The sequence below is a fragment of the Pseudophryne corroboree genome, chromosome 6 (genome assembly GCF_028390025.1).
Source record: "Pseudophryne corroboree isolate aPseCor3 chromosome 6, aPseCor3.hap2, whole genome shotgun sequence".
In the NCBI taxonomy this organism is placed as follows: Eukaryota; Metazoa; Chordata; class Amphibia; order Anura; family Myobatrachidae; genus Pseudophryne; species Pseudophryne corroboree.
Genome location: NC_086449.1, coordinates 587,461,118 through 587,485,507, shown reverse-complemented (window position 1 = coordinate 587,485,507; position 24,390 = coordinate 587,461,118). Strand labels below are relative to the sequence as shown.

The 24,390-nt window shown below is 48.9% G+C and overlaps 1 protein-coding gene across 2 annotated transcripts in view; it reads right to left on the bottom strand.

Annotated features, from left to right (window-relative positions):
• The window catches only part of FAM193B (family with sequence similarity 193 member B), a 138,308-nt gene that overhangs the window by 43,874 nt on the left and 70,044 nt on the right, over nt 1-24,390 (bottom strand). For both annotated transcript variants that reach the window (XM_063927967.1, XM_063927968.1), the window contains one exon: nt 5,089-5,316. In XM_063927967.1, the coding sequence (XP_063784037.1) occupies nt 5,089-5,316 (228 nt within the window). The remainder of the gene's footprint in view (nt 1-5,088; nt 5,317-24,390) is intronic.

Here is a 24,390-nt window from a genome sequence, read left to right as displayed (position 1 = left end):
GTGTCTTACTCATTATGCAGACAGACAATACAAAAAATACAAAGACAGACAACTTGCACGACTCAGTAAATAGCACTAAGGTGTCTCTATAAATATATATCTGGCCAAGTGCAGTGCACGCCAGCAATATGCCTGAACCAAATTCCCCTTAACACCCCTGCACCTTCAATGGAGGAGAGATGTAACACAGGAAATTCTGGAAATACAACAGGAAAAACAACAGGAAGCATGGTTAATATGTCCCCATGCTCACAGTATAACACAAAGTGCCGACTTATAATTATGTAAGCAGATTTAATAAACATCTTATGTTGCATTCAAACCTGCACATATAACTTGTATCCTGTTTAACAAAGACTTCATAGCCTATTGTAATACATATGCAGCACTGCTGTATTCCCTTTATCAATAAGAGTTGAAACATGAGATTTTATCCAGTGACCCTGACATTTCTGTGTGCAGGGAACATCACTGTGGCAGCAAAGTTACTCACTAGGCTATGGAGCCTGCCTTTTACAACTCTCATTTGTGTGCCCCACCCCCCCGTGCTCCGTGTACCGTTCTCTATACACAGAGCCGGGCTATGGTGGAGAGGGAGCCCGAAGCGGCATCGAGGGCCGGGGAGCGCGCTGCATAGAGCCGTGGAGCGGCCTATGCATAAAAGCACATGGCCGACGCGGCTCAGAGCGGCGGGGGAGACAGCATAAACAGCGGCGATGGAAGCGGCGGCGGGCGGCTGAAGGCATCGGCGGGCGGCCACACACACACAGTATCCCACACAGCGGGGCGGCAGCGTGAGCTGACCGCCCCGATCAACATACCTGGACCCTGTGGTGAGGGCTATGACGGGGCTTCTTCTGTAAGTTCCGTCCAGCCTTTACTGCAGGTTTTAGTCCTGCACGTGGTAGTGAGGGAGCTCTTTTTAGAGAGGCCCGACACCCACAGCTGCTATAGCAGCCTTCACTATCCCGGACCCACGCCTATTGGAAGGGGGGAAGGGATGTGGTAAATCGTTGAAAAAAAAGAAAAAAACTTAGAAAAAATTCCAATGAAATGTGGACAAACTCCACAGGCCTTCCAACTGTGTCGAGCATAGAAAAAACACAAGGTACTCGGGGATATGGAGGGGAGGAGTAGTTTCAAAATTAATTTATTTAGTGCCTTCTTCCTGTGGAAGCCGTCCATATCCCAAGATTGCTCCAGTGACCCCTAGTGGATGAAAATGAAATTTCTTACCTGTGTGACTGCACCCCAACCTCGGAGGCTTGCGTCCGTGGTCGCCAGGACCCAGTCCGGAATGCCGAATCTGCGGCCCTCGAGAAGGTGAGCGCTCTGCAGCCACCACAGGAATGATACCCTGGCCCTGGGGGATGCATCTGAAGATGTGATCCGGACCACTTGTACAGTAAGTCCAGTAAGTCCGATTGAAAAGTCCTCGCATGGAACTTGGCGAAGGGAATGGACTCGTATGATGCCACCATCTTTCCCAGGACACGAGTGCAGTGATGCACTGACACCTGTTTTGGTTTTAATAGGTCCCTGACCAGTGTCATGAGTTCCTGAGCTTTCTCCATCGGGAGATAAACCCTTTTCTGGTCTGTGTCTAGAATCATGCCCAGGAAAGTCAGACGAGTCGTAGGAACCAACTGCGACTTTGGAATATTTAGAATCCAGCCGTGTTGCCGTAACACTTCCAGAGAAAGTGCTACGCTGATCAGCAACTGCTCTCTTGATCTCGCTTTTATGAGGAGATCGTCCAAGTATGGGATAATTGTGACTCCTGGTTTCCGCAGGAGTACCATCATTTCCGCCATTACCTTGGTAAATATTCTCGGTGCCGTGGAGAGACCAAACGGCAACGTCTGAAATTGGTAATGACAATCCTGTACCACAAATCTGAGGTACGCCTGATGAGGTGGATAAATGGGGACATGAAGGTATGCATCCTTTATGTCCAGAGACACCATAAAATCCCCCCCTTCCAGGCTTGCGATGACCGCTCTCAGCGATTCCATCTTGAACTTGAACCTCTTCAGGTATAGGTTCAGGGATTTTAAATCCAATATGGGTCTGACCGAACCGTCCGGTTTCGGGACTACAAACATGGTCTAATAATAACCCCTTCCTTGTTGAAGGAGGGGAACCTTGACCACCACCTGTTGAAGATACAATTTGTGAATTGCAGTTAACACTATTTCCCTCTCGTGGGGGGAAGCTGGCAGGGCCGATTTGAAGTATCGGTGCGGGGGCATCTCCTCGAATTCCAGCTTGTATCCCTGAGACACAATATCTATTGCCCAGGGATCCAACTGGGAGTGAACCCACTTGTGGCTGAAATTTCGAAGACGTGCCCCCACCGGGCCTAGCTCCGCTTGTGGAGCCCCAGCGTCATGCGGTGGATTTTGTAGAGGCCGGGGAGGACTTCTGTTCCTGGGAACTAGCTGTGTTGTGCAGCTTCTTTCCTCTGCCCCTGCCTCTGGCAAGAAAGGACGCACCTCGGACTTTCTTGTTTTTCTGTGATCGAAAGGACTGCATTTGATAATACGGTGCTCTCTTAGGCTGTGAGGAAACATATGGCAAAAAATTTGACTTTCCAGCAGTAGCTGTGGAGACCAGGTCCGAGAGACCCTCCCCAAACAATTCCTCACCCTTGTAAGGTAAAACCTCCATATGCCTTTTTGAGTCGGCATCACCTGTCCATTGCAGAGTCCACAGGACCCTTCTGGCAGAAATCGACATAGCATTTATTCTAGAACCCAGTAGAATAATGTCTCTTTGAGCATCTCTCATATATAGGACAGCGTCTTTAATATGCCCCAGGGTCAATAATATAGTATTCTTGTCTAAGGTATCAAGTTCCTCAGACAGGGTGTCCGTCCACGCTGCTACAGCACTACACACCCAGGCCGACGCGATCGCCGGCCTCAGTAAGGTACCTGAATGTGTATAAATGGACTTCAGGGTACCCTCCTGTTTTCTATCGGCAGCATCTTTGAGGGTAGCCGTATCCTGTGACGGCAGGGCTACCTTCTTGGATAAGCGTGTTAAAGCTTTGTCCACCCTAGGGGAGGATTCCCAGCGTAACCTGTCCGTTGGCGGGAAAGGATACGCCATAAGAATCCTTTTGGAAATCTGCAGTTTTTTTATCTGGAGATTCCCAAGCCTTTTCACATAACTCATTTAGCTCGTGTGAGGGGGGGAAAGGTTACCTGTGGCTTCTTTTCCCCATACATATGTACCCTCCTGTCAGGGACTGGGGTTTCCTCTGTGATGTGCAACACATCCTTAATTGCTATAATCATATAACGGATGGATTTAGCCAATTTTGGCTGTAATTTTGCATCATCGTAATCGACACTGGAGTCAGAATCCATGTCGGTATCCGTGTCAACAATTTGGGATAGTGGGAGCTTCTGAGAGCCTGTCGGCCTCTGCGACATAGGATCAGGCATGGGTTGGGACCCCGACTGTCCTGAGGCTTCAGCTTTTTCTAACCTTTTATGTAAAGAATTAACATTATCATTTAAAACCTTCCACATATCCATCCAATCAGGTGTCGGCGCCGTCGGTGGAGACACCACATTCATTTGCTCCCACTCTGCTTCCACATAGCCTACCTCATCAGACATGTCGACACAAGCGTACCGACACACCACACACACAGGGAATGCCCTTTTTGAAGACAGTTCCCCCACAAGGCCCTTTGGAGAGACAGAGAGAGAGAGTATACCAGCACACACCCCAGCGCTATAACCCAGGAATAACACAGTAACTTAATGTTAACCCAGTAGCTGCTGTTTATATTGTGTTTTTGCGCCTAATTTATGTGCCCCCCCTCTCTTTTTACCCTCTTCTACCGTGAATCTGCAGGGGAGAGCCTGGGGAGCTTCCTCTCAGCGGAGCTGTGGAGAAAAAATGGCGCTGGTAAGTGCGCGAAGCCCCGCCCCCTCGACGGCGGGCTTCTGTCCTGCTTAAATATGCATTTTCTTGGCGGGGGCTCATACATATATACAGTGCCCAACTGTATATATATGTTTACTTTTGCCAAAAAGAGGTTCCAAATGCAGCCCAGGGCGCCCCCCCCCCCCCCTGCGCCCTGCACCCTTACAGTGACCGGAGTATGTGAGGTGTGTGGGAGCAATGGCGCACAGCTGCAGTGCTGTGCGTTACCTCAGTGAAGAACGGAGTCTTCTGCCGCCGATTTGAAGTCTTCTTGCTTCTCATACTCACCCGGCTTCTGTCTTCCGGCTCTGCGAGGGGGACGGCAGCGCGGCTCTGGGATCGGACGGCGAGGGTGAGATCCTGTGTACGATCCCTCTGGAGCTAATGGTGTCCAGTAGCCTAAGAAGCAGGACCTAGCTTCAGAGAGTAGGGCTGCTTCTCTCCCCTCTGTCCCACGATGCAGGGAGTCTGTTGCCAGCAGAGCTCCCTGAAAATAAAAAACCTAACAAAATACTTTCTCTCAGCAAACTCAGGAGAGCTCACTGAAAAGCACCCAGCTCGTCTGGGCACAGTATCAAACTGAGGTCTGGAGGAGGGGCATAGAGGGAGGAGCCAGTGCACACCAGAACCTAAATTCTTTCTTGAAGTGCCCATGTCTCCTGCGGAGCCCGTCTATCCCCATGGTCCTTACGGAGTCCCCAGCATCCACTAGGACGTTAGAGAAAAGCAACAACCCAGAAATTACAGTGGGGGGCCGATAACCCTTGGGTATTATATCCAGGTTTTTATTAATAAAACAAACGTGAAGTAGCCGTTTTCTTTCATCCTCGTGTACATACACCAGTCATCTAATGAACAGCTTCTACGTCTGCAGCAATTTTATTTTTATTTCTCCATCACCCTACTAGCACCATTTTCTATTCAATATTTATTTCAGCTAACATCCTGATGATGGAGACTCTAGGGCTCATTTATTAACTTTGCGTTTAGGTGTAAAAGTTGCAATGAACTATCTTTCACTAGACTGATAAAGGTCTCAAAACTGGTTCTAGTGCCTGGTAGCTATAAAGAAGCTGTGTAAATATGACCTCTCCATCTCCTTTTGCCCACAAAAGGAATCTAGATATTCTAACGCATGGCACATACCTTCTTCTTCAGCTTGTATCGTGCTCTTTTGGCAGCTTTGTTGGTGCTGGTGGTCTTGGACTCTGAACTATTGATAAAGTCTAGGAGTTCATCTACATCACGGTGGTCCACAGCTTGTTCCCCAGGAAGATGTCTTTTCTGTGGGATCTCCTCTTTCCTCTTGGTCAAACGCGATCTAAGTTTTTCACGCATCTCTGGATAATTCCGACTTGTAGGAGCTGGAGGTGGCTGAAGAGAGAGGAAGCGATTTTTAATTTATAAAATAGTCCTTAAAGAACAGTTCAATTAAAAGGAACCTCTAGTAAAATTCCTTTACTTGACAGCATTTGGAAACTTTTTCCAGGGACACAGTGTTGTTGGATAAAAGGACTTGTGTTGAATAAATGTAGACTCTTACACAACCAGGACATACTGCTCTAAAATATTCTGCTACATTTTACAATAGCTAAAATTCTGTATAAAAAGGCCCGTACACACTTGCTGATTTTGAGCTCAAAGTAGCTCACTTTTGGTTTTTTGAGCTACTTTGAGCTCAAACTCGCCCAGGGTCTATGGTCAGGCAATGAGCGCTGATGCAGAGTCTCCTACTGTGGACCGTGAACATCGCTGGGTGTATGCAGTGAGCTATTTTCCTGCCAGCGATGTTCACATCATCGCTGTGCATACACGTGGGGCAAAAACGTCCAGTGTGTATGCACCTTAAGAAGTATCTCCTCATGAGAGATTTTGCTATGCGGAAACAAGACAGACAAATATGGGCTTTGCATACAGAGTAAAAACGGATTGCAAAAGGATAAAAAAATAAGAATTTACTCACCGGTAATTCTATTTCTCGTAGTCCGTAGTGGATGCTGGGAACTCCGTAAGGACCATGGGGAATAGCGGGCTCCGAAGGAGGCTGGGCACTCCAGAAAGATCTTAGACTACCTGGTGTGCACTGGCTCCTCCCACCATGACCCCCCTCCAAGCCTCAGTTAGGTACTGTGCCCGGACGAGCGTACACAATAAGGAAGGATTTTGAATCCCGGGTAAGACTCATACCAGCCACACCAATCACACCGTACAACTCGTGATATGAAACACAGTTAACAGTATGAAACAATAGAGCCTCTCAACAGATGGCTCAACAATAACCCGATTTAGTTAACAATAACTATGTACAAGTATTGCAGATAAACCGCACTTGGGATGGGCGCCCAGCATCCACTACGGACTACGAGAAATAGAATTACCGGTGAGTAAATTCTTATTTTCTCTAACGTCCTAGTGGATGCTGGGAACTCCGTAAGGACCATGGGGATTATACCAAAGCTCCCAAACGGGCGGGAGAGTGCGGATGACTCTGCAGCACCGAATGAGAAAACTCCAGGTCCTCCTCAGCCAGGGTATCAAATTTGTAGAATTTTGCAAACGTGTTTGCCCCTGACCAAGTAGCTGCTCGGCAAAGTTGTAAAGCCGAGACCCCTCGGGCAGCCGCCCAAGATGAGCCCACCTTCCTTGTGGAATGGGCATTGACAGATTTTGGCTGTGGCAGGCCTGCCACAGTATGTGCAAGCTGAATTGTACTACAAATCCAACGAGCAATAGTCTGCTTAGAAGCAGGAGCACCCAGCTTGTTAGGTGCATATAGGATAAACAGCGAGTCAGATTTTCTGACTCTAGCCGTTCTGGAAACATACATTTTCAGTGCCCTGACAACGTCTAGCAACTTGGGAGTCCTCCAAGTCCCTAGTAGCCGCAGGCACCACAATAGGCTGGTTCAGGTGAAACGCTGACACCACCTTTGGGAGAAACTGGGGACGAGTCCTCAATTCTGCCCTATCCATATGGAAAAACAAATAAGGGCTTTTACAAGACAAAGCCGCCAACTTTGATACTCGCCTGGCAGAAGCCCAGGCCAATAACATAACCACCTTCCACGTGAGATATTCCAGATCCACGGTTTTTAGTGGTTCAAACCAATGTGATTTTAAGAAACTCAACACCACGTTGAGATCCCAAGGTGCCACAGGAGGCACAAACGGGGGCTGACTCTGCAGCACTCCTTTTATAAATGTCTGAACTTCAGGTACTGAAGCTAGTTCTTTTTGAAAGAAAATCGACAGAGCCGAGATCTATACCTTAATGGAACCCAATTTAAGGCCCATAGTCACTCCTGCTTGCAGGAAATGCAGAAATCGACCTAGTTGAAATTCCTCTGTTGGGGCCCTTTCGGCCTCACACCATGCAACATATTTTCGCCATATGCGGTGATAATGAGTTGCTGTAACCTCTTTCCTGGCTTTAGTAAGCGTAGGAAAGACTTCCTCCGGAATGCCCCTTTCCTTCAGGATCCGGCGTTCAACCGCCATGCCGACAAACGCAGCCGTGGTAAGTCTTGGAACAGACAGGGACCCTGCTGCCGCAGGTCCCGTCTGAATGGCAGAGGCCATGGGTCCTCTGATATAAATTCTTGAAGTTCTGGGTACCAAGCTCTTCTTGGCCATCCACGAGTATCGTTCTTACTCCTCGCCTTCCTATTATTCTCAGTACCTTTGGTATGAGAGGCAGAGGGGAGAACACATAAACCGACTGGTACACCCACGGTGTTACCAGAGCGTCCATAGCTATCGCCTGAGGGTCCCTTGACCCGGTGCAATATCTTTTATATCTTTTTGTTGAGGCGGGACGCCATCATGTCCACCTGTGGCCTTTCCCAATGGTGTACAATCCTATTGGAAGACTTCTGGAGGAAGTCCCCATTCTCCCGGGTGGAGGTCGTGTCTGTTGAGAAGATCTGCTTCCCAGTTGTCCACTCCGGGAATGAACACTGCTGACAGTGCTAACACATGATTTTCCGCCTATCGGAGAATCCTTGTGGCTTCTGCCATCGCCATCCTGCTTCTTGTGCCGCCCTGTTGGTTTACCTGGGCGACTGCCGTGATGTTGTCTGATTGGATCAGTACCGGCTGGTTTTGAAGCAGAGGCCTTGCCGGCCTCAGGGCATTGTAAATGGCCCTCAGGTCCAGAATATTTATGTGTAGGGAAATAACCTGACTTGACCAAAGTCCCTGGAAATTTCTTCCCTGTGTGACTGCCTCCCAGCCTCAAAGGCTGGAATCCATGGTCACTAGGACCTAGTCCTGTATGCCGAACCTGCGGCCCTCTTGAAGATGGGCACTCTGCAGCCACCACAGTAGAGATACCCTGGTCCTTGGAGACAGGGTTATCAGCCTATGCATCGGAAGATGCGATCCGGACCACTTGTCCAACAGGTCCCTCTGAAAAGTTCTTGTATGGAACCTGCCTAATGGGATTGCTTCGTAGGAAGCTACCATTTTTCCCAGGACTCGCGTGCAATGATGCACCGCTACCTATTTTGGCTTCAGGAGGTCTCTGACTAGAGATGACAACTCCTTGGCTTTCTCCTCCGGGAGAAACACTATTTCTGGTTTATGTCCAGAACCATCCCCAGGAACAGTAGACGTGTCATAGGAACCAGCTGTGACTTTGGACTGTTTAGAATCCAACCATGCTGTTGTAGCACTTTCCAAAATAGTGCTACCCCGACTACCAACTGCTCCTTGGACCTCGCCCTTATAACGAGATTGTCCAAGTACGGGATAATTACAACTCCCTTTTTTTTTGAAGGAGTATCAACATTTCGGCCATTACCTTGATAAAACACCCTCGGTGCCATGTACAGTCCAAACGGCAGTGTCTGGACTTGGTAATGGTAATCCTGTACCACAAATCTGAGGTACTCCTGGCGAGGATGGTAAATGGGGACATGCAGGTAAGCATCCTTGATGTCCCAGGATACCATGTAATCCCCCTCGTCCAGGCTTGGAATAACCGCCCTGAGCGATTCCATCTTGAACTTGAATTTGTGTGTTCAAGGATTTTAAATATAAAATGGGTCACACCGAACCATGCGGTTTCGGTACCCCAACCCGTGTGGAATAGTAACCCCGTCGTTGTTGAAGTAGGGGCACCTTGAGTATTACCTGCTGGGAATACCGCTTATTAATTGCCTCTAGCACAGCCTCCCTGCCTGAGGGAGTTGTCAGCAAGGCATATTTTAGGAAACGGCTGGGGGGAGACATCTCGAATTCCAGCTTGTACCCCTGAAATACTACTTGAAAGAAACAGGGATCCACCTGTGAGCGAGCCCACTAATTGCTGACATTTTTGAGACGGCCCCCCACCGTACCTGGCTACACCTGTGGAGCACCCGCGTCATGGTGTGGCCTCACAGGAGGCGGGGGAAGAATCTTGATTCTGGGAACAGGCTGACTGGTGCAGCTTTTTTCCCTCTACCCTTGTCTCTGTACAGAAAGGAAGCGCCATTTGACCCGCTTGCTTTTCTGAAGCCGAAAGGACTGTACCTTTGTCTGTGAGGAAACCTGAGGTAAAATTATTTCTTCCCAGCAGTTGCTGTGGATACGAGGTCCCAGAGACCATCCCCAAATAATTCCTCACCCTTATAAGGCTCTCTATGCGCTTTTTAAGTCAGCATCACCCGTCCAGTGACAGGTCTCTAATACCCTCCTGACAGAATGGACATTACATTTATTTTGGATGCCAGCCGGCAAAATATCCCTCTGTGCATCCCCCATATATAAGACGACGTCTTTAATATGTTTTTATGTTTGCCAACTAGTATCCCTGTTTGACAGGGTCACCGACCACGCTGCAGCAGCACTATCTGCAGGTCTCAGTCTAGTACCTGAATGTGTAAATACAGACTTCAGGATAGCCTCCTGTTTTTTATCAACAGGTACCTATTAAAGTGGCCGTATCCTAAGACGGCAGTGCCACCTTTTTTGACAAACGTGTGAGCGCCTTATCCACCCTAGGGGATATCTCCTAGCGTAACTTATCCACCTGGCGGGAAAGGGTACGCCATCAGTAACTTTTTATAAATTACCAGTTTCTTAACGGGGGAACCCACGCTTTCACACACTTCATTTATTCATCTGATGGGGGAACAAAACACTGCCTGTTTTTTCTCCCCAACCTAAAACCCATTTTTAGAGGTGCTTGGGTTAAAGTCAGAAATGTATAACACATTTTTTATTGCCGGGATCACGTCACGGATGTTCCTAGTGGATTGTGTATATGTCTCCACCTTGTCGACACTGGAGTCAGACTCCGTGTCGACATCTGTGTCTGCCATCTGAGAGAGCGGGCGTTTTTGAGCCCCTGATGGCCTTTGAGACGCCTGGGCAGGCGCGGGCTGCGAAGCCGGCTGTCCCACAGCCGTTACGTCATCCACCCTTTTATGTAAGGAGTTGACACTGTCGGTTAATACCTTTCACCTATCCATCCACTCTGGTGTCGGCCCCACAGGGGGCGACATCACATATATCGGCCTCTGTTCTGTCACCATATAAGCCTCCTCATTCAACATGTCGACACAGCCGTACCGACACACCGCAGACACACAGGGAATGCTCTAAACGAGGACAGGATCCACAAAAGCCCTTTGGGGGGACAGAGTAAGAGTATGCCAGCACACACCAGAGCGCTATATATATACAGGGACTAACTGAGTTATGTCCCTAATAGCTGCTTTTTATATAATATACTGTATACAGTGCCAATTTTAATGCCCCCCCTCTCTTTTCCCTCTTACTGTACTGTAGAATTGCAGGGAAGAGCCAGGGAGCTTCCTTCCAGCCGAGCTGTGAGGGAAAAATGGCGCCAGTGTGCTGAGGAGATAGGCCCCGCCCCTTTTTCGCGGCCTATTCTCCCGTTTTTTATGGAATTCTGGCAGGGGTATTTACCTCATATATAGCCCCTGGGGCCATATATTGAGGTATTTTAGCCAGCCAAGGTGTTTTTATTGCTGCCTCAGGGCGCCCCCCCAGCGCCCTGCACCCTCAGTGACCGGAGTGTGAAGTGTGTGAGAGGAGCAATGGCGCACAGCTGCAGTGCTGTGCGCTACCTTGGTGAAGACAGAGTCTTCATGCCGCCGATTTTCCGGACCATCTTCTTGCTTCTGGCTCTGTAAGGGGGACGGCGGCGCGGCTCCGGGACCGAACATCAAGGCTGGGCCTGCGGTCGATCCCTCTGGAGCTAATGGTGTCCAGTAGCCTAAGAAGCCCAATCCGGCTGCAAGCAGGCGAGTTCGCTTCTTCTCCCCTTAGTCCCTCGCTGCAGTGAGCCTGTTGCCAGCAGGTCTCACTGAAAATAAGAAAAATCTAAGACTATTACTTTCTAAGAGCTCAGGAGAGCCCCTAGTGTGCATCCAACCTCGGCCGGGCACGAAATCTAACTGAGGCTTGGAGGGGGGTCATGGTGGGAGGAGCCAGTGCACACCAGGTAGTCTAAGATCTTTCTGGAGTGCCCAGCCTCCTTCGGAGCCCGCTATTCCCCATGGTCCTTACGGAGTTCCCAGCATCCACTAGGACGTTAGAGAAACAAACAAAAACAAGGTAGACAGTGTCTGGAGACAAAATATGAACCACTTGCCTGGCATGGTTGCATCAGATGCGACCATGCCTGCAAGTGCTCTATCTGACCTGGTCGCACAGGATGTGACCAGTCAGATAGAGAGTGTTAGCAGCGGCAGGGAAGATAAACTTCCCTCCGCTGCTGCAGTCAGAGGGAACGGAAGGTCCCTCTGCCTCCCTGCAGTCTCCCCCTGTGTCTGCCGTGCTGCCGATCACTGCTGACCGGTAAGAACGGCAGGATCCCCCCCCCCCCCTCCAGCGGGTGCATGGCAGCCGCTGGGGAGAGTAAATGAACCCTCCCAAGCCACCCCCTGCATACCAGCAGGCTGTTGCGGCTTTCAAAATGAAAGTCGCGATAGTCACGATGTTCCTATGGTCGCGATGGTCCCGATCGATGTTGGGGGAGGGGGGGGGGGGGGGATTTTTTTTTTTTAATATATATATATTTTTTCCTTTTTTTTTTTTTTTACTAAAATCATTTGGGATAGGGTTACAGTCATGTTCTTCACTTAATTCACTCATAAACAAAAACCCCGACAATTTCGCAACGGTTTTCCGCTAAATAAATCGTCAGTTAAGTGGTTAAAACCTAAAGACAAAGTTGGATTTTTATACTCACATTATATCCTTTTCGCGGAGTACACTGGGGAACACTGGAATGGAGTGAGATATCAGAACTTTGAGTACTTTAAAATAACCTCCCAATGCTTAAGATTATTCTCCCCTATAACCCAAATGGACAGAACCAAGAGGGAGAGGTAAGGACAAAGGGCCTGATTCAGCATGGATCGCAAAGGCAAAATCTTTCTCTAATGGTTAAAACCATGTGCACTGCAGGGGGGAGCAGATGTAATATGTGCAGAGAGTTAGATTTGGTTGGGTTATGTTCAAACTGAAATCTAAATTGCAGCGTAAAAATAAAGCTGCCAGTATTTACCCTGCACAAACAAAATAATCCACCCAAAGCTAACTCTCTCTGCACATGTTACATCTGCCCCACCTGCAGTGCAACATGGTTTTGCCCATTAGCGAAAGATTTTGCTTTTGCGATCCATGCTGAATCAGGCCCAAGGTTATCAAACAAAAACAACTAACCTAACAAGGGTACCAGTGAAAAAAACAAGGTACAAGAGCAAAAATGTAAATCCATCCAGTGTCCCCCAATGGGCTGAACATAAAGGCTTTAACATAAGTATAAAACTCCTATTGTCTTTAGCCTTCAGTTGGGGAACAGTGGAACAATGGGGAAATTCAAGTGGTTTGGGAGGGAACACTAAGGGGGGGTACTCACGGTGCGATATTCTAAGCAATCTGACTAGATTGCTTAGAATATAAGCTTGATCGCTCCGTGTGTAGCCCTCACAGCGATAGCGATGCGCAGCCCCGCGCATCGCTATCGCTGGTGCTAGATTGGCCTGCCGTGCAGGCCAATCTAGTGGGTCGCTCACTTCACCCGCTGGGTGAAGTGAGCGGCCCCCCCGTATCCCCCCGCACGCTCAGCACAGATCGCGCTGTGCTGAGCGGCATGAGAGATGTGTGCTGAGCGGTTCTCTCAGCACACATCTCTCCCCGCATCGGCCCGTCTATATGGGCCTTAAGATGTTACTGTGCTTATCTAGTCTATATGGGCCTTAAGATGTTTCTGTGCTTATCTAGAACTTTGGTGCGTACAAAAGAACAGGTAGCTGTCTGCCACATTTGTGAAGTGCCACTCAGGAGGCACCAATCTGGTGAAATGTGCTGCAGACAGATCAAGAACAAGCATACCTTTCCTAATAAAGTAATCCGAATCCAAGTTAACAGAATCCAAAGATTTGGAGAGAAGATGATGGAGGGCTTTCAACACTAGATTGAGGCCCTCATTCAGCATAGATCGCTTGTGTGATTGTCTGGAAACTGGGCAGGCCCCATTCTGCGCATGTGCAGAGCGGGTTCTGCATGTGGCTTGCATTTTTACAACAGCCTCTGCCTGATTGACAGGCAGAGGCATTCGGGGGTGGGGGCGGTGATTGCCTGGCTATTCCGGAAACAGGGCAGCGTTGCCCCTATTTTCCAGGAGTGGGGAGGCCAAGGTCTGCGTCCCAGACGCAGTTTTCCTAGCCTCACAAGGGCCCATGCAATGGCCAACCTGAGTCAGCTGAGGCTTACTCAGCTGGCAGTCTGCGGTCGCAATGTTGATCCCAGGCTGCGACATGGTTGCTGTGCTGGGATCGCAAATGCAGCAAGGAGGTGTTTAACACCTCCTACTGCATTTGTATTAGCATGGATCGTATTTGCAAAGCTGCCTGCGAGCGTCTTTACAGATGTGATCCATACTGAATGAGGGCCTGAGATCCCAAAGAGCAATTGGGTGGTGGGGAGGTTTGTGTGGAGGCTGCATATGTATTACTACCTGAAAAAAGGTCTGCACTTCAGAGGAGGGAGATCATGTTCTCTAAAAATATGCTGCTCCATGGCAGTCATGATGAATGGTATTAATGTCCCCAAGCAATGTATGAAACGGGGTAAGTTAACTTATCACCAGTACAAGTACAAATGATTACAACAAAGGATCTATTGAATATCTGTTTTAAGAATATTTCGTCCAACTGATCGTCTGCAGAGGATCCAGAAAATGTCGGATTCAGGTATGGAGGTAAGACCGCCCTGCTGCTTTTCAGAAATCATCTGCTGAAGATTGAGCCCTGCACACCCAGGATGTTTCCACCACTCCTGAAGAACACCATTAATTATGGCAACCTAGGTCAATTCCCCTTGTAGGCCTGCACAATAACATCTTTCAAGCATCCTACAAGAGTCTTCTTGGATAGATCTGGTCTAGGAAGGACAGACAATTGATCAGTCTTCTCGATTTCTTTTGTTCTCATAAGGTACATTTCTGCTGTGGGGTACACTGGGCTCCACAGGGAATGACATTGGGGTGTAGAGTAGGATCTTGATCCGAGGCACCAACAGGCTCAAAGCTTTGACTGTTCCCAGAATGCCTAGCGCCGCCTCCTCTATAACCCCCCTCCGTGCACAGGAGCTCAGTTTTGTAGTTGGTGCCATGCAGTAAGCATGCATACAACAGGGGGACTGCTCCAGCCCTGAGAGAAGCTTTTAAAGTATATTGAAGACTTCAAGGGCTGCAGTAGAGACACTGACTGTGTTAGATGTCAGTCAGACATCTCCTGCTGCAGCTCCATCAGCTCCCCCAGCGACGCTGTACACTCCCGCGCCCTGGTTGCCGGGTACCTACACCGGAGGCTCCAGTTTTCTTCCAAGTTAGTCACACACACGACTGCTGTTCTCCCGGATCGCATGGCCGCACTCAGGGAGGAGGTAAGGGGTCCCCTCGACAGGACCCGCTGTAAAACGCAATCCCGCAGTGGCCGGTGGGAGGCGGGACGTGCGTGCTGGCGTGGACACTGTGGTAGTACAGGGACCCCACTAGACCACCAGGGCATGGGCACAGGTCAGTTTTCTCTCATAAAACAGTTTTATTAAGCCCCCTGGACCCGGTAGTGAAGTCCAGCAGGGAGATAAGGCTTTGACCTGTAGCCCCTCCCTCAGCCCCAGGGCGCCAATTAGAGTAAATGATCCCGCCCTCCACCAAGGTTCATATTTCTGCCTTGTCGGTTTGGTTTCAGAGAAAAATTGCAACCTTACCTGATGTACATACGTTCACTCAGGGTGTGTTACGGATTCAACCTCTTTATGTCCCGCCGGTGGCTCCTTGGGACTTGTCGGTAGTTCTGGAGGCGTTGCAAGCGTCTCCGTTTGAGCCTCTTGAATCTGCAAACATTAAGTGGCTTTCTCATAAGGTATGGTTTCTGCTGGCTATTGCCTCTGCTAGACGGGTGTCGGATGTGGGTGCCTTGTCTTGTAGGTCACCACATCTGATTTTTCACTGTGATCGGGCGGTTCTTATAACACGTCCAGGGTATTTACCTAAGGTGGTGTCTTCTTTCCACCTTAATCAGGAGATTGTGGTTCCGGCCTTTGCCTCTCCTGATTGGTCTTCCAAAGAACGGTCTTTGGATGTGGTATGGGCTCTCCGTATCTACGTGAAGAGGACTGCCTCCATCAGGAAGTCGGATTCTCTCTTTGGTGGTCATTCCGAGTTGTTAGCTCGCTAGCTGTTTTTAGCAGCCTTGCAAACGCTATTCCGCTTCCCACTGGGAGTGTATTTTAGCTTAGCAGAAGTACGAACGAAAGGATCACAGAGCGGCAGTGCAGTTTTAGAGTAGCTCAATACCTACTCAGCGCTTGCGATGACTTCAGACTGTTCAGTTCGTTTTGACGTCACAAACACGCCCTGCGTTCACCCAGCCACGTCTGCGTTTTTTCGAACACTCCCTGAAAACGGTCAGTTGACACTAGGGAGGCCAATCCCGGGCCGTTTTTTCAATCCCGGGATTCGGGATTGAAAAACGGTCAATCCCGGGATTCCCGGGATTGCAGTAGGGACCAGTGAAGGTTGTAGGGAGCAGCGCTGGAGGGAGGGTGTAGGTAGTGGTGCAGGAGGTAGGGAGGGTGTAGGTAGTGGTGCGGGAGGTAGGGAGGGGGTAGGTAGCAGTGCGGGAGGGTGGGTGTAGGTAGTGGTGCGGGAGGGAGGATGTAGGTAGCGGCGCGGAAGGGTTAGTAGCGGCGCGAGAGGGAGGGTGGGTGTAAGTAATGACACTTACTATTAGGCGGGCGGCCGCCATGGACTCACTGAACGCGGCAGCATTTCAAATGAAGCGCCGGCGGCCAGCCAACCAGAGCTGGCGGACCGCCAGCCAATCAGGGAAGTACTACATTTGAAGTGCTGCCGCGTTCAGCTTGTCCATGGCTGCCGCGGCCGCCCGCCTAATAGTAAGTGTCATTACATACACCCATCCTCCCGCACATGCGCACTGTAATCCCTTGAATCCCGGGATTGGAAGCTCCAATCCCGGGATTCAAATCCCGGCATTTTTGGGCCCAAATCCCGGGATCCCGCCGATCCCGATCCCGGGATTGGCCTCCCTAGTTGACACCCAGAAACGCCCACTTCACGTCAATCACTCTGCGGCCAGCAGTGCGACTGAAAAGCTTCGCTAGACCCTGTGTGAAACTACATCGTTCGTTGTAATAGTACATCGCGCGTGCGCATTGCGCCGCATGCGCAGAAGTGCCGTTTTTTTGCCCCATTGCTGCACAGCGAACGAATGCAGCTAGCGATCAACTCGGAATGACCACCTTTGTTCTGTTTGGTTTTCGCAAACGTGGCTGGCCTGCTCACAAGCAGACCCTGGCCAGATGGATTAGAATGGTGATTGCACATGCTTATGTACAGGCTGGCCTTCCAGCTCCTGCTACCATCAAGGCCTATTCTACTCGGTCGGTTGGACCTTCTTGGGCGGCCCGCCGTGGTGCGACCCTTGAACAATTGTGCAAGGCGGCTACGTGGTCCTCAGTGAACACGTTCATAAGGTTCTATGCCTTTGATACTTCCGCCTCCCAGGATGCTTCCTTTGGACGCCGGGTTCTTGTGCCCGCTACAGTGCATCCCCTCCCATAAGGAACTGCTTTAGGACATCCCCAATGTCATTCCCTGTGGAGCCCAGGTAACCCCGCAGCAGAAAACGAGATTTATGGTAAGAACTAACCATTGTTAAATCTCTTTGTGCGAGGTACACTGGGCTCCACAGGGTACCCACCCTGACGCACTTAGCTTCTTTGGGTTGGTATGGCATTAGCCGCTGGCACTTTCTCCTGTATGTGGCTACTAACAGTTGTCGTCTCTTTTGCCTGCTACTGCATTGGACTGGTTAACAAAAAACTGAGCTCCTGTGCACAGAGGCGGGGTTATAGAGGAGGCGGCGCTAGGCATTCTGGGAACAGTCAAAGCTTTGAGCCTGTTGGTTCCTCGGATCAAGATCCTACCCTACACCCCAATGTTATTCCCTGTGGAGCCCAGTGTACCTTGCAGAAAGATTTAACAACGGTAAGTTCTTACCATAAATCTCATTATTGTCCTGACCAAATTCAGGGTATGCAATAGGGGTCTGGTTCATTAGGTCGACATGAGTTAGATCGACATACATTGGGTCGACATGATCACTAGGTCGACATGGAAAAAGGTAGACATGAGGGTTTTTTTGGTGTAGTTTTCTCCGTACAGTGACCGGGAACCCCAATTAGTGCACCATGTCCCCTCGCCATGCTTCGGGCAAGGTGCCTCACGGTTACCGTTCCCAATTGTAGTCCACTTGGATCGCTAAATATGAAAAAGGTAACCAAATGAAAAAAAAATTGTGAAAAACTCATGTCGACCTTTATTCCATATCGACTTAATGACCATGTCAACCTAGTAATCATGGTCGACCCAATGTATGTTGACCTAACTCATGTCGACCTAATGACCGCCATCCATGCAATAGTTATCTCGGTCATTGATTGGTTGTGGACAGAGTGAAGGAAGTTTAAGTTATTATTGGAAATGAAGAAAAGAACAATAATCTTAAGAGTTGTACACAGCTAGGACACCTGTAGGTTGCTTTGCTTTCACCCTTCTGTCCAAGTCTGGAGACTGCAGGCCATTCCATAATTTGAAGCCTACCATCTTGCTTTTGCCAGAAAATGTCGCCATGCCAAATCAGCATTCCAGACACCATTTTTTATGGCAGCGGGATCTCAAAGAAAAGTATTTGCTACCCAATAGGGTAGCAAGCACTTTTGTGCAAATCAAGCATTTGTCTGGCCGGGAAAAGGGTACAAGATGGGCGGTGTTTAAATGCAGTGACAACGGCAATTTGCACCCTTTGCCAGCAATTGAATTTCTCCCATAGCCAGAATGTATGTTTTGGCCAATTTTCTTGCTATAGGATAAATCCTTGACCAGAGAGTAGTGCAGGGCACTGTAAGATGATGTGGTAGCATTTTTGGTACAGAATGCCAGTTACTCTGTGCAAGTTGCCAAGTCAAAATCCAGCACAAGGACCCAGACCAATATGTCTCCTCCATATTTGACAGTTTGTGCCACACAGCGAGGATAATTCTTTTGCTTACTAAACAGCATAAAAAAAATCCCTGCGTGATGAACCAAAGATTCCATGTTTTGATACATTGGCCAATAAAACCTTCCAGTCTTCAGTAATACACTGGCAGCCGTTCATGGCTCAGACAAGCTTCTTATTCTTATTTTTGCTAGCTAAGCGATGTCTTTTTCACTGCCACACGACCTGTCAAACCTGCAGCTGGAAGTCTTCTCTTCACTGTTGAAACTAAAGGGGTCATTCAGACCTGACCGCTGGGCATCGATTTTTTCTGTCCTGCGGTCGGATAGTCGCCACCTACAGGGGGAGGGTATTTGAGCTGTGCAAGTGTGCAAATGCATGTGTGCAACCCAGGACTTACTCAGCCGCTGCGATCATTTCAGCCTGTCCGGGACCGGATTTGACGTCAGACACCCTCCCTGAAATCGCTTGGACACCTGCGTTTTCCAGGCACTCTCTGAAAATGGTCAGTTGCCACCCACGAACGTCCTCTTCCTGTCAATCTCCTTGCGATCGCTTTTTTCGCACCATCTCATCGCTATGCACCGATGCCCAATGCAGTCATCATACGCAGGCTGTGAGAAAACACAGCCTAGAGATCAGGTCTGAATTACCCCCTAAGACTTGATTACTTTAACCAGTTAGCTGTGCTTGAAGTGGTTGTCCTTTGAGACACCCATCACGCAAGCTTTTGAGTTTCAATGTGCCTTTTGAGGCTTTAGGACACTGCATACTGACACCTTTCTTTTCAACTTCTAAAAAGGAAAGACCTACACTTTAAAGGTTATAATGGTCTGCATTCCTTCCTTTTTTAATTGCCTCAATTAAAAAGTACTTTTTATAGGGGCCTAATTTCTCTTCTAAACACATTGCTGGTCGAGGAGCCTTCTCCTATGAAAGACTCCCATGAAACTGCTTGGGAGACAGATACTTTGGATGATGAGGACTGGTCTGAGGTTTGGGATAAAGCGGTCTCTAGCTCAATCTGTGTCAGGGTCAAATTAGACACATAGAAGTTATTATGTAAATGGTTATTATGTACCCTCCCGACTATGTAAAATGTTTCCACACTTCCAGCAAACTCGGACCCTATTACATATGCCCCCTTATGTATGTTATCTCTGTAATTGCAATGTCTACTTGTGTTAGGGCCTAATTCAGACCGGATAGCTCCTCTGCGAATTTGCAGAGGTTTGCGATCGGATAGTCACTGCCCAGACAGAGGGAAAATCCGCCCTAAGCAAATCTGCATACGCTGTGCGAAAAGCTTTGCAAACGTCGGTCAGCTGCAAATCCGTTTGCAACTCTCTCACCATCGAATGATTTTTCCAGTCTGTGCGTAGCCCAGGACCTACTCCTACAGTGCGAAAGAAACCGGCTGATCAGGCCGGAGCGGATGTCACACAGTCTCCCTGAAAATGCTTGGGAACGCCTGCGTTTTCCTGACACTCCCAGAAAATGGCCAGTTACCACCCCCAAAAGTTTGCTTCCTGTCAATCAACCTACGTATGCATAGCGACCAAAGAGACAATGATTTCTTTCACAGTTTGGCCTTGCGCGTGCACATCACAATCCGTACGCATGCACGAGTGTGAATAGTCTGCCTTGCGTACTTGCACAACAGCGATCAGGTCTGAATTAGGCCCTTTGTCACTGAACTCAGTGATCGCTCAAATAAAATATATATTTGAAAAAAAGAAGTCTTTCTCTAAGTGCGAATTTTACATTATCTTCACTTTTAAATAAACTAAAAAAACCTTTTTTTCCTGTTACCTTTAGCAGTTTACTGCTTAGCATTGTACCAATTCAAGCTACTGACTGAACTTTAATTGCTTACAGTTTACTAAAAGCTAGAAAAAATAAGATTTTAAACCTACCGGTAAATCTTTTTCTCCTAGTCCGTAGAGGATGCTGGGGACTCCGTAAGGACCATGGGGTATAGACGGGCTCCGCAGGAGACATGGGCACTATAAAGAACTTTAGATGGGTGTGCACTGGCTCCTCCCTCTATTCCCCTCCTCCAGACCTCAGTTAGAGAAACTGTGCCCAGAGGAGACGGACAGTACGAGGAAAGGATTTTTGTTAATCTAAGGGCAAGATTCATGCCAGCCCACACCATCCACACCGTATAACATGGAATATACGCAACCAGTTAACAGTATGAACAAAACAGCATCAGCCACCGACTGATCTTAACTGGAACATAACCCTTATGTAAGCAATAACTATATACAAAAGCCTTGCAGAAACATGTCCGCACTGGGACGGGCGCCCAGCATCCTCTACGGACTAGGAGAAAAAGATTTACCGGTAGGTTTAAAATCTTATTTTCTCTTACGTCCTAGAGGATGCTGGGGACTCCGTAAGGACCATGGGGATTATACCAAAGATCCAGACCGGGCGGGAGAGTGCGGATGACTCTGCAGCACCGATTGAGCAAACATAAGGTCCTCCTCAGCCAAGGTATCAAACTTGTAGAATTTAGCAAAAGTCGCCGCTCGGCAAAGCTGTAATGCCGAGACGCCTCGGGCAGCCGCCCTTGAAGAGCCCACCTTCCTAGTGGAATGGGCCTTTACCGAATTTGGTAACGGCAATCCAGCCGTAGAATGAGCCTGCTGAATCGTGTTACAGATCCAGCGAGCAATAGTCTGCTTAGAAGCAGGAGCGCCGCTGCATACAGGACAAACAGTGCCTCTGTTTTCCTAACCCGAGCCGTCCTGGCTACATATATTTTTAAGGCCCTGACTACATCAAGGGACTTTGAATCCTCCAAGTCCTTCGTAGCCACAAGTACTACAATAGGTTGGTTCATATGAAACGATGAAACCACCGTAGGCAAAAATTGAGGACGAGTCCTTAATTCTGCTCTATCCACATGGAAAATCAGATAGAGGCTTTTGTGAGACAAAGCCGCCAATTCAGACACCCGCCTTGCCGATGCCAAGGCCAACAACTTGACCACCTTCCAAGTGAGAAATTTCAATTCAACCGTTTGAAGAGGTTCAAACCAGTGAGATTTTAGGAACTGTAACACCATGTTAAGGTCCCATGGTGCCACTGGAGGCACACAAGGAGGCTGTATGTGCAGCACTCCCTTTACAAAAGTCTGGACTTCTGGGAGAGAAGCCAATTCCTTCTGAAAGAAAATTGATAGGGCCGAAATCTGTACCTTAATGAAGCCTAATTTTAGGCCCATATCCACTACTGTCTGTAGAAAGTGGAGAAAACGGCCCAGATGGAAAACTTCCGTAGGAGCATTCTTGGATTCACACCAAGATACATACTTTCTCCAGATACGGTGATAATGTTTCGCCGTCACCTCCTTTCTAGCCTTCATCAGAGTAGGGATGACTTCTACCGGAATGCCTTTCCCAGCTAGGATTCGGTGTTCAACCGCCATGCCGTCAAACGTAACCGCGGTAAGTCTTGGAACACGCAGGGCCCCTGTTGCAACAGGTCCTCTCTGAGAGGAAGAGGCCACGGATCTTCTGTGAGCATGTCCTGAAGATCGGAATACCAGGCCCTTCGAGGCCAATCTGGAACAATGAGTATTGTCTGCACTCTTTTTCGTCTTATGATTCTCAATATCTTTGAGATGAGTGGAAGAGGAGGGAACACATAGACCGACTGAAACACCCACGGTGTCACCAGGGCGTCCACCGCTACTGCCTGAGGGTCCCTTGACCTGGCACAATACCTCCGAAGCTTCTTGCTGAGGCGTGACGCCATCATGTCTATTTGAGGAAGTCCCCAATGACTTGTTATCTCTGCAAAAACTTCCCAATGAAGTCCCCACTCTCCTGGATGGAGATCGTGTCTGCTGAGGAAGTCTGCTTCCCAGTTGTCCAATCCCGGAATGAAGACTGCTGCCAAAGCACTTATGTGATTTTCCGCCCAGCGCAGAATCCTGGTGGCTTCCGCCATTGCCACTCTGCTCCTTGTTCCGCCTTGGCGGTTTACATGAGCCACGGCTGTGACGTTGTCTGATTGAATCAGAACCGGTAGGTCGCGAAGAAGATTCTCCGCTTGACGCAGTCCGTTGTATATGGCCCTCAATTCCAGTACGTTGATGTGCAGACAAGCCTCCTGGCTTGACCATATCCCCTGAAAGTTTCTTCCTTGTGTGACTGCTCCCCATCCTCGGAGGCTCGCGTCCGTGGTTACCAGAACCCAGTCTTGAATGCCGAACCTGCGACCCTCTAGAAGGTGAGCACTCTGCAGCCACCACAGGAGAGACACCCTTGCCCTGGGCTTATTTTCTGATGAATTTGAAGATGGGACCCAGACCACTTGTCCAGAGGGTCCCACTGAAACGTCCTCGCATGAAACCTGCCGAAGGGGAAGGCCTCGTAGGTCGCCACCATTTTCCCCAGTACTCGAGTGCATTGATGGACTGACACTCTTTTCGATTTTAACAGGTCTCTGACCATGTTCCGGAGTTCCTGGGCTTTTTCCATTGGGAGAAAAACCCTCTTTTGTTCCGTGTCCAGAATCATGCCTAAGAAAGATAGCCGAGTTGTTGGAACCAACTGTGACTATGGTAGATTCAGAATCCAGCCATGTTGCTGCAGCACTCTCAGGGAGAGCGCCACGCTTTTCAGCAACTGATCTTTCGATCTCGCCTTTATCAGGAGATCGTCCAAGTACGGGATAATTGTGACTCCCTGCCTGCGCAGGAGCACCATCATTTCCGCCATTACCTTGGTGAAAATCCTCGGGGCCGTGGAAAGCCCAAACGGCAACGTCTGAAACTGGTAATGACAGTCCTGTACAGCGAATCTCAGGTACGCCTGATGAGGGGGATATATGGGGACATGAAGGTATGCGTCCTTTATGTCCAGTGACACCATAAATTCCCCCCCCCACTCCCTCCAGGCTGGAGATAACTGCCCGAAGCGATTCCATCTTGAATTTGAACTTTTTCAAGTACAGGTTTAGGGATTTTAAATTTAGAATGGGTCTGACCGAGCCATCCGGTTTCGGGACCACAAATAGGGTTGAATAGTACCCCTTCCCCTGTTGAACTAGGGGAACCTCGACAACCACTTCTTGTTGACAGAGTTTTTGAATTGCAGCTAAAACTATCTCCCTCTCTGGGGGAGAAGCTGGTAGAGCCGATTTGAAAAACCGGCGAGGAGGCATGTCTTCGAATTCTAGCTTGTATCCTTGGGATACAATTTCCATTGCCCAAGGATCCACGTCCGACTGAACCCAGACGTGGCTGAAGAGACGAAGACGTGCCCCCACTGGCGCAGACTCCCTCAGTGGAGCCCTAGCGTCATGCGGTGGATTTAGTAGAGGCCGGGGAGGACTTCTGCTCCTGGGAACTAGCCGTAGCAGGCAGCTTTTTCCCTTACCTCTGGCGAGGAAGGAAGAGCCCCGACCTCTTCTGGACTTATGCGACCGAAAGGACTGCATCTGATATTGCGGCGTTTTCTTTTGCTGTGGGGAAACATAAGGTAAAAAATAAGAATTTACTCACCGGTAATTCTATTTCTCGTAGTCCGTAGTGGATGCTGGGAACTCCGTAAGGACCATGGGGAATAGACGGGCTCCGCAGGAGACTGGGCACACTAATAGAAAGATTAGGTACTATCTGGTGTGCACTGGCTCCTCCCTCTGTGCCCCTCCTCCAGACCTCAGTTAAGGAAACTGTGCCCGGAAGAGCTGACATTACAAGGAAAGGATTTGGAATCCAGGGTAAGACTCATACCAGCCACACCAATCACACCGTACAACTCGTGATAACTATACCCAGTTAACAGTATGAACAAAAAACTGAGCCTCATTCAAAAGATGGCTCATAACAATAACCCTTAAGTTAAGCAATAACTATATACATGTATTGCAGAGAGTCCGCACTT